At 32.3% G+C, this 13566-nt stretch overlaps 1 protein-coding gene across 4 annotated transcripts in view; it reads right to left on the reverse strand.

The window, feature by feature from the left end:
* Positions 1-13566, reverse strand: part of GK5 (glycerol kinase 5) — a 64692-nt gene that overhangs the window by 17086 nt on the left and 34040 nt on the right. For all 4 annotated transcript variants that reach the window (XM_016129577.2, XM_016129579.2, XM_016129578.2 and 1 more), the window contains 6 exons: positions 12127-12202; positions 11507-11568; positions 11350-11423; positions 11081-11141; positions 9690-9816; positions 8391-8495 (listed from right to left, as the gene is read on the reverse strand). In XM_016129577.2, coding sequence (XP_015985063.1) covers positions 8391-8495; positions 9690-9816; positions 11081-11141; positions 11350-11423; positions 11507-11568; positions 12127-12202 — 505 coding nt within the window. The remainder of the gene's footprint in view (positions 1-8390; positions 8496-9689; positions 9817-11080; positions 11142-11349; positions 11424-11506; positions 11569-12126; positions 12203-13566) is intronic.

Raw genomic sequence — 13566 nt, forward strand, 5'->3', positions numbered from 1 at the left:
TAATTGATACTATGCTTTTCATTTTAGCTATTTTGGTAGTATTGCATGATGGTTTCTTTGGTTGCAATCCTTTTCATTGGCCATTTGTTTGTGAAGTGACTCCTGAATGAGCATGTGAGACTGACGGCAGAGATCAGATGAAAAAGCTTAGGAATAGGTCATAATAAATACTGCTGGATTTAGGCAGCCTTAATTAAATTGGTTTTATTTTATCATATGTTTTGTTATTCTTATAATAAAGAACTGATTAAAGAAAAAAAACTCAAGTTGATGATCATTCGTTAAGTATAATTTTTATTCATAAAGACAGTTATCACATCCATAAGTCACATTCATTTGGTAAAAATATCCAGATAACATATCAAAATGTCTCTAGCACTTCAAAAACTGACATTAAAAAGAAAACAATGGTTTTAAAATCTATACTTATTAAAAATCATTTCCAAATTTCTAAATTTTAAAATCAGAATCTGGAAAATATACTAGATGGCTGGTTTGAGGAACATTTTTGGTAGAAGATGAAGAAATGGGGGGAAAAATCTAGTTCATTCACTTTCTTAATTGGTTGTTACATTCTTGCCTGAAGATTCTCTAAATAATCTTCCACTTAAGTTGTTCTCAGATGACCTTATTGATGAAAAGCCCTTTGGAGTAAGTAGACTTCACTCTGCCTCTCCCATTGAATACAACTCAGAATCCTGGGTGGAATGCTTGGATAAGCTGAGGACTCAGAAGAATAAGCTAGCAGACTGACAGAGGAACTCTAAGTATCACCAAAGTGATGGAGAGTTTCCTGTTTTTTGTTTGTTTGTTTAATTTCCTCTGATACCTTCTTGCCTAGACTCAGGGACAGCCTGCAACTGCAAACTTAGGTTTATACACTGGGTGCAAAGAAGAAGGGTTTCTGAAGAAACGCCTGTTTCTGGCCTGAGGAATAGGAGTCAAAGGTCTCTACAGAACAGTGAGTAGGGAAATTGCCCTATTTTATGTTTTTTAAATTTCTTTCATTCTGCCTTAACAAGAGAGGAAGAGGGAGAGCATGGGAGGGTGGGGAGAGAGAGAGAACAGGAACAGAACCTCAGAGATCTGTGGGACAATAGGAAGATGCCTAATATTTCTGTCACTTAAATTCCTGAAGGAGAGGACAAAGAACGCACTGCAGGAAAAATATTTGAGGAAAAAAATGTCTGTGAATGAAAGCTATAAATCTATAGATTCAAGAAGCTCAGCAAATTCCAAAATGGATAAACACAAAGTAATTCATGCTCAGACACATCATAATAAAACTGAAAGCTAAAAAGTAAGTAAAAAAAAAGTCTTGAAAGCAGATAGATTACATCTTGGGGAACAAACATTCTAATGACTAGTTATTTCTCATCAAAAACTAGGAAGATCCAAACATCTTTTAAGTACTAAAAGAAAAGAATACTGGTGTTCCTGAACAACCCAAAAGTCTATATCCAGCAAAAATATCCTTCAGGTATAAAGAAATTCTCCAATGAAGGAGAATGCAGATAATTCCTTGCCAACAGACATTCTATAACAGAAATGCTAAAAGATATCGATATGGAAAAAAACCCACCCATAACCTAAACCTCACACTTTATATAAAAATTAACTCAAAATGGGTTATAAATCTAAATGTAAATATAAACTCTAAACTTATATGTAAACAAGGGAGAAAATTTGTGTGGCTTTGGTGTGGCAAACAGTTCTCAAAGCACAATCCATAAAACAAAAAGTTGATAAATTAAACTTCATCAATTTAAAAGCTTTTGTTCTTCAAAGGACACTGTTCAGGAAATGAAAAGATAAGCTATAATCTAGGAGAAATATCTGCAAACCACTAATTCCAAAAAAGACCTATATTCAGAATCAAAAAAGAACTCTCAAACTCAATAGTAACAACCCAATTAAAAAAAAAAAACACACGATTTTAAAAAATACTTCACCAAAGAAGGTATACAGATGGCAAACAAACACATGAAAAAATGTTTGACATCATTAGCCATTAGGAAAATGCAATTAAAAATACAATGAGATAACATTATACACCTATTAAAATGGCTAAAATCAAACAACGACGATGACAACAACGGTTTGCTAAATGACAACAACAACAATAACAACAACAAAACCCTAACAGTACGAAGTATTGAAGTAACATGAACACACATATTGCTGGTGGGAATTTAAGTACAGTTTGGAAGTTTGTTTTTTTTTATATACACAGATAAATCTATATTTATTTGTATGTGTGTTTATATTAGCCAGCAATCTCACTCCTACGAATATGCCCCAGAAAAATTAAATCTTATGCTCACATAAAAACCTGTACATTAAATGTTTATAGTACCTTTATTCATAATCACCAAAAACTAGAAATAATAGCTCACATGTCCATCAGAAGAACGAATGAACAAACTGATTTACATATATAGTAGAAAATCACTGAGCAGTAAAAGAATAAACTATTGATAAATACAAAACCATGGATGAATCTCAAAGGCATTATGCTGAGCAAAAAAAACCTATCTTAACAGATCATATACTCTATGATTATACTTACTGTATATGACATTATGGAAAAGGTAAAAGTATAGGGATGGAGACAAGATTTGTTGCTGCCAGAGATTAGAGTGAGCCAGGGATTGAAAATAAAGAAGTGACAAAGGTAATTAGGGAAGATGATGAAAGTATTTAGTACAACAATCACAATCCTAATTGAGATGATGTTTACTCAGTCTATGTAGGTCTTAAAGCTAGAACTATACATCAAAAAAGTGAACCAAACACAACCACAGATGTATACTTCATCAATGCTCATTGAATACTTTAAAAAGTTGAATTTAGCACTTGCAGTCAAGATGGCAGAGTAGGTAAACACTGTGCTTGCCTCATCCCATGACCACCTCAGAATTACAGCTAAACTGCAGAACAACCACTATTGAGAATCAACTGAAGTCTAGCTGAAGAGAAGTCCTGTAACTAAGGATAAAAAGAATAAGCCACATAGACACAGTAGGAGAGGCAGAGATGTAGAATGGGCTAGTCCTACTCCCAGGCTGTAACAAGAGACACGAAGGACCTAGTAATTTCACTTCTGGGTATTTATCCTAAGAAACCCAAAACACTAATTTGAAAAGACATATGCATCTATATCTTCATTGAAGCATTATTTACAATAGCCAAGACATGGAAGCAACCTAAGTGTCCATCAGTAAATGAATAAAGAAAAAGTGGTACATATATACAATGAAACACTACTCACCCATAAAAAAGAATGTAATCTTGCCATCTGCAACAACATAGATGGACCTAGAAGGTGTTTTGCTGAGTGAAATAAGTCAGACATAGGAAGACAAATACCATATGATTTTACTTACATATGGAATCTAAAAAACAATATAAACAAAATAGAAACAAACTTATAGATACAGAGAACATTTTGATGGTTGCCAGAAGGGAAGGAGTTTGGGGGTATGAGTGAAGGGGTGGAAGGAGGTACAACTTGATAGGTACAGAACAATCATGGGAATGTAAAATATAGGATAGTGAATATAATCAATAATGTTGTAATAACTATGTATAGTGTCAGATGGGCACTAGATTTATCAGAGTGATCACTCTGTAAGTTATATAAGTGTAATAATCACTAGGCTATACACCTCAAACTAGTATAATATTGTATGTCAACTATAATTGAAAATTAAAAAATAATTTTTAATAAAAGATAAAAAAATATTATCTTTAACTATAACATGTTGGATGCTTGTATCTGAGGTTTTTTAATATTAAATTGCTTATAATACATTTTTATATTAATTTAGTCTTATTTTCTGACATTGTAATTGTTTTTGACCATGTAGAATAAAACAATGCTGAGTTAATAAAAAAAACATAAAAAAGTAAATTTAATTATGTGTAAATTAAACCTCAATAAAATTGATTTAAAATATTTTTTCTCAAATAGAGGAAAAACTCAACTTCACTCATAGTAAGAGAAATGCCATTTAAAAACAGAGATGTAATTTCTAACCCATCTAAGTTGCCAAAAATTTAAAAGCTTAATAATACATAAGACTTGTACTTCTACCCCCAACTTCTGCAGTTCACCTAAGCAGATAATTTGCTTATGGGAAAGACATCATGAGAAAAAAGGCTATGAAGAAATTGTCTTATACACTTTTGGGGTAAATGCAAAAGAAAACCATAACTACAGTGGAGAATTTCGGAACATCTAACAAAACCACAATGCATTAATCCTCTGACACAGCAATCTCATTTCTGGGAATGTATTCTTAAGACACACCTCCAGAAACATAAAAACGCATATGTACAAGGTAATTCATTGCAGCATTGTTTGTATTTTCAAAATATTGGAAACTACTCAAATGCCCAAATATAGGCTATAGGCTGGCTAACCTGTATATATACACATAATGGGGTACTATGCAGCTGTGAAGAAGAAGAAAAAAAACTGTTATTTGGTAATGGAAAGAAATTTAACTTTGGGTAGTGAACACACAATGCAATATACAAATGATGTATTATAAAATTATAAACTTAAAATCTACTTGATTTTATTAACCAATGTCACCCCAATGATTTTAATGAAAAAAAAAAAAACAACTTTAAATTGGCTGGTTTAAGAGTAGTTCAAATAAAACAAAACAAAGAGAAGTTTGGCCTGCTACCAGGAGAAAAACCAAATTTTTATTTGAAAAATACCTCATTTGTACACTTTCCTTTCTCCATGTTGGGATCTTTGTCCTATTTCCTTTTGGCTAGAGTATCTTTTCGGATAATTTCCTCAGAAAGTATATACTGCATGGCCAAGAAATGTCTCTTTTGTACTTAATGAGAATGATATCTTTGCCAGGTGCTGGAATATTGATTCATCATTCTTTTTTCTCTGGAATGTGTAGCTGTTGTTCCACTTTACAAATTTTATAACTAACTTCCATGTCAGTATGTTTTTTCTTTATAAATAAACTGTTCTTCCTATCTTGAAATTCAGGTCTGAGAAGTTTATTTTCAATTATCTTTAACTTTTACATTCATTTAATTCCATTTCCATAGTTACATTTTCATATTCTAGAAAAGAAACTATTATTTACAGATTTTTTCTCTGATCTTTTTCTATAACTTTTACCTTTTAGTTTTCTTTTCTTTTTTCTTTTTTTTCCTTTTAAATTCTAATCCCTACTTAGGTTTTCAGCAGTCAATTTTATGTTTTTTACGTTTTATATATTACGGTTTTTGTTCTTTGAAATTCTTATGTTTTTCAAACATTTCTTTGCAATATTTTCTTTTATTCCATTATGTTTCACTTCTGTTGGTGTTATTATAATCTTCTGTTTATTCCATTACACCTGTCTCTGTTGGAGCCGCCTGCTATACTTAATTGAACTTGGTCACCCTCTTTCCTGGTGCTATATGCTCTTAAATACTTTGTGTTCTCTTTCAGGTCAGGCTTATGGGGCTGGCAGACAGTCAAAGTTAATGGAGTGAACGCCCTTGGCTCTAGGGTTTCTCAAAGTATGAGAAAGATTAGGTCTCTCCTCTCTGTCAGTTAGACAAAACCCTCTTTTTAGAAAGAGATCACTAATCCTACAACTACTTGTATTTCCTGGTGCTTAACATGAGTGGTTTTTTTCCAAACGTTCATTTACTATATGTCTTTCCTGCTTGACGGTAACCTCCACAAGGGCAGGGAGTATCTGTCTTACTCTCTTGTGTCCTCCTAGCAGATACAGCTCCAGGCACACACTAAGCACTCAATTACTTGTTAACTTTGTTAACTTGAGTAAAAGCGTTTACTCAATTACTTGAGTAAAAGCTGGAAGACATACAAGTATTTATAAGACTCAGATAACAAAATAGAACAAAGAGTAAAAGGGAACAGAAATGGACCAAATTAAAAAGAAAAGAGATGATCGTGTAGGGACCCAAAATGTTGCAGTGAGACAGAACTGGCCTACGTGAAAAAGATTAAGAAAACAAATTTAAAAATCAAGATGAAACTGGTTTAAAACACTTGCGTGCCTGAGTCAGAGTTGTAAAACCCAGTAAAGATGTGGGAGGAAGCCACCATTCAGAGTGCAGCATGTCACATACAGAAGATATAAAGGCTCAGGTCACATATCTTCAAGGAAATGACAGGGTTACCAAGGCTCATTATACTGTATTCTTCCTGAATATAATGTTGTTATTGTTTTCAGTACACCTATTAAAGTAAATTCTCAGAATAGAAAGATATATATTCAAATAAATATAGACTTTTTATATAAATTTCAGACAGATATATACTAGTAATGTTTAGCTATACCAATCATCGAAATTTTAAATCAAATAATTAACCTCTGAATTATTTCTCCCTCCAGTTAGATCAACAGTTCAGTTTTCCTCCAGAGATGGGACTGGCCTTGAGGAGAGGCTTGTGCCTCTACTGAAAATCACATCACTTTTCTAGGCCTTTTAGCTGCATCTCCCAGGAAAGAGTTTTCGTCACTCGAGAATCACAATAGATGAGATTCAACCCAGCTGGATAGTTAAAAATGATTCTCACTGACATATGCACATAATGTCTTATGCAACTCAGGGATGATTTTTTCTTAATGATGAATATTACATTATTATTTTTCTTTGCATTTTCTAGGAAGGTATAAAATTAATGAAAGGTATAACTAAGCAAGAAGAAATATATCACCTATAGTTTCTATTTCTGATAATCTGGAGTTATCTAAAAATATATGTCCAAAAAAATTTTTCAAAAAGTACATTTAAGGAGAAGAGTCTTTTAAGTGATAAAACGTTTTGAAATAAACATTTTTTTGTTAATAACTAATCTTATGTTTATCATGCAGGTGAAGGCTTATAGACAAAGAGAGAAAAAGGAAGACGTGGATTGGTATTTTCCTCTTAGAGCATATGATTTCTGCCAACAGAACTATCTTTATTTTGAAAACATATCAGCTGAGTTCAAATCAGCAAGTAGAAAGCCAGAACCTACTCCATAATTTAATAGTATATAATATTTCATACTTTATACATAAAATATGGTCATATAATATATAGGCTGTTCATTACTCACAGTAGCCAAAAGAAGGAAACAACCCAAATGTCCAACTGAAGAATGAATAAATAAATTGTAGTTTATCCATATAATGAAATATTATTTAGCAATAAAAAGAAATGAAGTACTAACACATACAACATAGGCAAACCTTGAAAAGATTATGCTGAGTGAAAGAAGCCAGTTATAAAAAACTATATATTATATGATTCCAACCATATGATATGTCCAGAACAGGCAAATCCATAGAGACAGAAAGTAAATTGACTACTGGTAGCTTAGGGCTGGGGATGGAATAGGGAGTCACTACCAACGGATATGGGGGTTTCTTTCAGGGGAAACAAAAATGTTCTAAAATGACATTGTGGCAATGGTTGCACAACCCTGTGAAAACACTTAAAAAAGTGACTGCACATTTTAAATAGGTGAATTATATAGTATGTGGATTATATCTCAATAAAGCTATTTTATAAAAAAGCAAAAAATATTTACACAGGGAACTGTTTCATCCTGTCCTTAATACATAAGACAATATTCCATGTCAATAAAATATGCAATTGCACTGTTATTTGTGACTGTACAATGTTCTATTAAATGGATATACTGACATTTACTTACTTAATGCTTTATTATTAGATAGGAACTTATTTCCAACTTCTGTATTAAATACCCATGTATTTACACATTGTGCGTACCTAATTATTTTCTTAGGAAACAAGAAATATAACTATGGGCAAAGGGTATGCACTCTATAAAATGATACATATTGCCTGACTGTCCTCCAGAAAGGCCATACTAACAGCCAACCCAATAGAAAAGAGTAACATTTTTTCTCTACATTCCCACCATATCAAGCATATTGAACTAATTAATCTCTGACAATGACAGGTGACATAATTTTTTAAATGTGTATTTCTTTGATAACTGAATTTGAACATCATTTTAAGATAGTTATTGATTTATGAACTACCTATACTTCTGTCCTCTGTTCATTTTTTGTCATCTTTAGTTTTTCTGACATGTTACAAATTGTTCTCACCAATGTGTCTTTTAACCTTACTTATGGCATCTCTCTTCCTATGCATTCTAATATTTTATATACTTAAATCTATTATTCTTTATGGTATCCTTAACTCTTAGCCTTTACCATCCCAATATCATAAAAATAATATCCTATATTTTCTTCTAGCACATGTCACTTTATTTTATGTTTCATTTAAACAATCCATTCATTCCCTACTGATCTGCAGTCCTGTGGCATTCTTGAATTATTTAAGTCTGGCCTATGAGATCTGTATAAAAGGTGACTTACCTAATTGTTGAGCCCATTTTATGGCAGTACCAGTATCTCCTGCATTGCCTTCAGCTAAGCATACAACCTCTTGCCCAATCTTCCACCCAATTAATGGATAAAAGCCTTTAAAACAAACAACGTAAGTCATATAATAAACAGAAGATTCATTGCAGAGACATCTATAATAAAACGACTTGAGTAAATGAAAAAATAGCAAAGTGATTCTTAAGTAAGAATGCCTAGGGTCAAATCCCAGTATTCTTTCATTTATTAGCTGTGGTCTTACCAGTTTCTAACATCCTAGCCTCAGTTTCCTTGACTGTAAAATGGTCTACCTCAGAGAACTATTGTGAGAATAAACTGAGTTAACACATAAAAAGAACTTAGCATAGTGCCTGGCATCTAATATGAACATAAATATTAGTTTTTATTAGCTATAGGCATCTATGTCTCTAAAAACACAGAGACAATATTTTCATTGAGAAATAAAAGGCTATTATAACATTGGTTTACTTGAAAGCTTATCACCTGCATTTATCTGTGATTTCTAAACAAAGCTCTTAAATAAAAATGACCTACCACAGTAATAAACATTTTCCAGCTTCCATTTTCCCAGTTAGTGAGGATGGACAGTAATAAAAAGGTTTTCAAATCCACCTTAGAAGCCATGGTTGGGGAACAGAGGCCAGACTAAGAGCCCCCTGTCATCCTAGGTGTAATTAATTATACAATCTAGATATCTTGGTTTGTATGTCCCAGGATTTTCCCCATTAGAGAGAACAAATTCTTAGCAATTGTCATTACACACTAAATATGAATGGATCACTAGTTGAAACTATCACCTCAAAAAAATTCACAAAAGGAAGAATAATTTCTAACAAATGAAAGAAATTGTAGAGGCCTAGAAAGATGTTTTAACACATAATGTATTATAGGTACAGTTTTGGAAAGCTAACCAAAATATCCCAATCCTTCTAAATTTTTCTATAACATTTCTTATTTTTTACGATTTTAATTTAAAGATAAAAGGGAAATGGGATTAACTGTCTCTAAGAATGATAATAAAAAATGCAGTTAGCATTAATATGATGGCTAGGTGCAGGACCAGGGGAGGGAGGGAGCAATTGTGGGGCTCGTTTTATGAACCATATAGATGTCTAATTAATGTACTGTATATTTAAAACTAATTTAAATAAATAAATTTAAAAAATACGTTAGAGAATATCCCTTAATATAAAATGGGAAAATAGTATCATGAAATTTAAATATGCAAAAGGTGATATTTCATTAATAAAGAGATACATTCTAACTATTTACCTCCAACACTCTGTTGAGGGTTATTTCCAGTATTAATATCCAAAAATGTCCCTGTTCCCATTGTTAATTTCACATCTCCTGTCTGGAAGCAGCACTCTCCAAACATGGCTGATTGCTGGTCGGCGACCTGCCGAAAAGGTTCAAATATAAGACCTTTGGGCCCTTGGAAGTGGCCCATTTCACTGTAGCCCACTGTTCACTTAATATATTCTGATGGTTCAACATTTTCTTCTCTCTTTCCCTTTTACTTAAAAAAAAAATCTCAGGAGAGAACAGAAAGTAACAAATATAGAATAAAAGTCTCTCTAGGACTAATGTGCTTCAGGGATTTTTAGTGGGCTGCCTACTTCATGAGTTTTAAGTATCATGGATTAATCTTAGAAATAAAGGTCAGAATAAAAATTGTGCAGAAAAATACCCCAAGATTTTTTGTTTACATCTTACAAGTGGTTTCATTCAGTAGTAAAATAACTGACCTCACAAATTTCTCTTTTAATAGGAATGATAGGTGTAATTTAAAACCATACATCTCCCAATCACACATTTTTGTTAAAAGAAAAATTATAACATTTTGTTAATATAGTTAAATCTAGATAGACATACAACAATATCGTAAGGACCAAAACTTATCTGAAGAACACTTTCTCACTAATCTATAATTCTTCCAGCCATATCTTAATCTAAACCTGAGTCTACCTTTAGATTGAATAAGACTGATCCTCTCTAAATGACCAGAAATTTGTAACTTAGAAGTTAAATTCCCCTTCCCTTTCCTTCTTCTCCCACTTACGTGGCAACTGTCCATCTAGGGACAGATTGGTCTAGCTATACACACTGCTTATGCAGTTATAGGTAAATCACTGGGATTCTCCAAGTTCTCACTCTCTTATCTCATGAAAGAGAAAGAGTATAAGTAAGAAAGAACCTTTAAAAACCAGGAACAGCTGATTTTTCACTCTTCCTACAAGTAGATGCTGGCTAAGGATTTATAAAATGTAAATACAATTTTCTTCTTTAATTGCCCTATTATACTGTTTATGGTTACACGGTATTGAATCTAAACTAAGCACTGGCCCTATTATTATTTTTTAACTCATAGTATCAAATATAAGCAAACATACTAAGGATACAATATTTAAAATAAATTTAACACAGTTTTCTAAAAAACAAAGGTTATCAAGTGCTTCTGCGAAAGAATAGTTCAGCACTCCCCTTTCCAAAATGTAGAGAATACTTCTTATTATATCCAGGGTGCTTTAACTTAAAAAGAAAAAAGATACTTCAATTTTATTCTGCATGGATGTTTTGTGTCTCATATCTAACTCCAACTATTTATATACATTCATTTACTTTATACTATACAAGGAGAAACTCTCAAATTTTCTACTCACCAAGGCCATTATTGGTATAGGCACACCAAACAGCTCTTCATTCACTGATCCAAAATTGTAGCTTCAAATAAAATTGATTTACAAGTAAGTTATAGCTATAGAAATATTAATTATAAAATTCAGCAAATTTTTTTTTAGCAAAGGCCAAAATGTTATATAATGTATTTTCATAAAGGTATCTCAAACATGTAATAAAATGCTTTTCCCCACAGAACAAAATGAATTCAGAGACAATTTTGCTGGTTTCTATGTCCAATGTTCATTATTACCTTGTATCCTTCACGGGAGGCAGGATAGAGAGTGGTATTGAAAGCAGAGAGGTAATGAGCCCACTCCAACACATCTGAGCATAAAAATATGTCATCAGAATCCCAATCAAATTACCTAAATATTGATGATTCAAAAAGAAGGAAAAAAATACTTTACCTCATATGGGTCAAAAAGTCCAGTTGTACTGGCATTCGAAAAATCCGTGGCAAATTCAGAACCTAAATTTACATTGGAAATAATCTACTTATTATCAGGTAGTATAAATTAACACCTACCCCTAGTTTATAATGTAGACCTTTTTTTTGTCTGTGAATTCATTCCAAAATGTATATTCATTCCAAAATGCATAAAGTCTCCAAAGCAATTTCCCACTTAACCTTTATGAACTTTTATAATTTACTAAAGCACTTTCATACATACACACTGTTACGCCATAATCCTCATTTTAAAAATGAAAAAAGTGGTTCAGAGATGCAATGTGATCGCCTATAGTTATACCCGGTTGCAAAGTGGGAGGGAGATTTGGTATCGAACTCAAATTTTAGTAGTCTTAAATTAAGACGGTGCCTTAATCTTACATTTGAGGTTTCATCACAATCTAAAAATCACCCTCCTCTTCCAACAAATATGAAATTAATCTAACTTTATAGTAACTAGGGTACCAAAGGGCAATATGTCCAGGATTATGGAAAGAAACAAAAAAGTAACTTCTATGTAAGTCATTTCTATTAGTTAAACTTCAGTTACTTAAAATAGATCCATCAGATCATCTTTACCTTTTGTGAGTTTATGTAACAACCAAGTATCAAGAGTCCCAAAGCAGCAATTCTCTTCTTCAATTGCCTTTTGTACCTTGAAAACACAACACAAAACCAATTTAAAAGGCTAAATTATTAAGGGCAGGATTAAGTGCTAGCCAGTAAATACAGTATAATTCCATTTATGATCAAAATTAATGTACACATGGAAACAATTTATGAAATACACCCCTAAGCAATTACTATAGGGTATGAAATGTTTTAGTTGTAGGACAAGCATGTGTTATTTTTGTGATGAAAAACAAAGTATATACAGTTTTTAGTTTAGACATACAAATATGTCTAATATAAACAGCCTAAAACAGGTAGGCACATTATGGCCTGCAGGTCAAATCCAGCCCTTTGCTTCTTTCTGTACAGAAAGTTAAGAATAGTTTTAAAATGTTTTATGCCTTAAAAAGAACAAGAACAGGAATATTTTGTGACACATGAAAAGTATATGCAATTCAGATTTCAGTGTCTATAAATAAAATTTTAGTGGAACACAGCCATGCTCATTTGTTTATGTATTATCTATGGCTGCTTTCATGCTAATGGAATAGTTGTGATAGAAATCTTATGGCTTTTGAAGCCTAAAAACCTGGCATTTATAGAAAAAAATTTACCAATCCTTAGTGTAAAGCATGCCAAAGGAAATAAAAGATCAAAATCGCTTTAAACTAGCTAATATACTGAAATGCTTGTTAGGATATTATTAACATACTGGAAAGTAATTCTCCAAATCATACTTTATGACCTCTTATCTGTTCTTCAAGCCTAACATTTCCTGGCTTTGTCCAAACCAGCATCCTATGGGTATCTTTGTTATAGCCATTATTTCATAGCATCATTACTTCCCTACTAAGCCCTAAGATCCCGAAAGACATTCATATTTATAACACCCACACCTAAGGGGGTTCCTGGTATATAGCAGATGTTAAAAAATGCTTGGTAAATACATAACTGAGGTAAAAAAAAAAAAAAAAAAGATTAACAAATGAAGACATCTAAGGATGCATTATATTTTAACAGTAGAATCAATAAAATGAAAATGAATGGCATGAGTTCCAAAAAAAGAGGTTATTTGTACATTATTTATAAGAAGTATTTTAAAGATTCCATTCAAGTGTTGTACCACTTAAATATGGAGTGCTTAAAGTTATATTATTATTTTCAAACTCTTCTTAAATTTAGAAACTGTGACTCTAAAATTTGTTCCAGATTAGACAAAGATTAATTAATCTTGTACTTCAGTGAGTAGTGCAATGCCTGGCTGGTACTTTTTGTACTATTTGTTCATTCAAAAATATTTGAGAGCCAGGCCCTCTGATAAACAGTAGGCCCTTGTAAAGCTAGGAGGACACAGGGTAGCTAACAGGGCTTCCTAAAGTAGAAGGACCAAGTTCAATCCTCTTTGCA

The sequence above is a fragment of the Rousettus aegyptiacus genome, unplaced genomic scaffold (assembly GCF_014176215.1).
Source record: "Rousettus aegyptiacus isolate mRouAeg1 unplaced genomic scaffold, mRouAeg1.p scaffold_m13_p_4, whole genome shotgun sequence".
Lineage (NCBI taxonomy): Eukaryota > Metazoa > Chordata > Mammalia > Chiroptera > Pteropodidae > Rousettus > Rousettus aegyptiacus.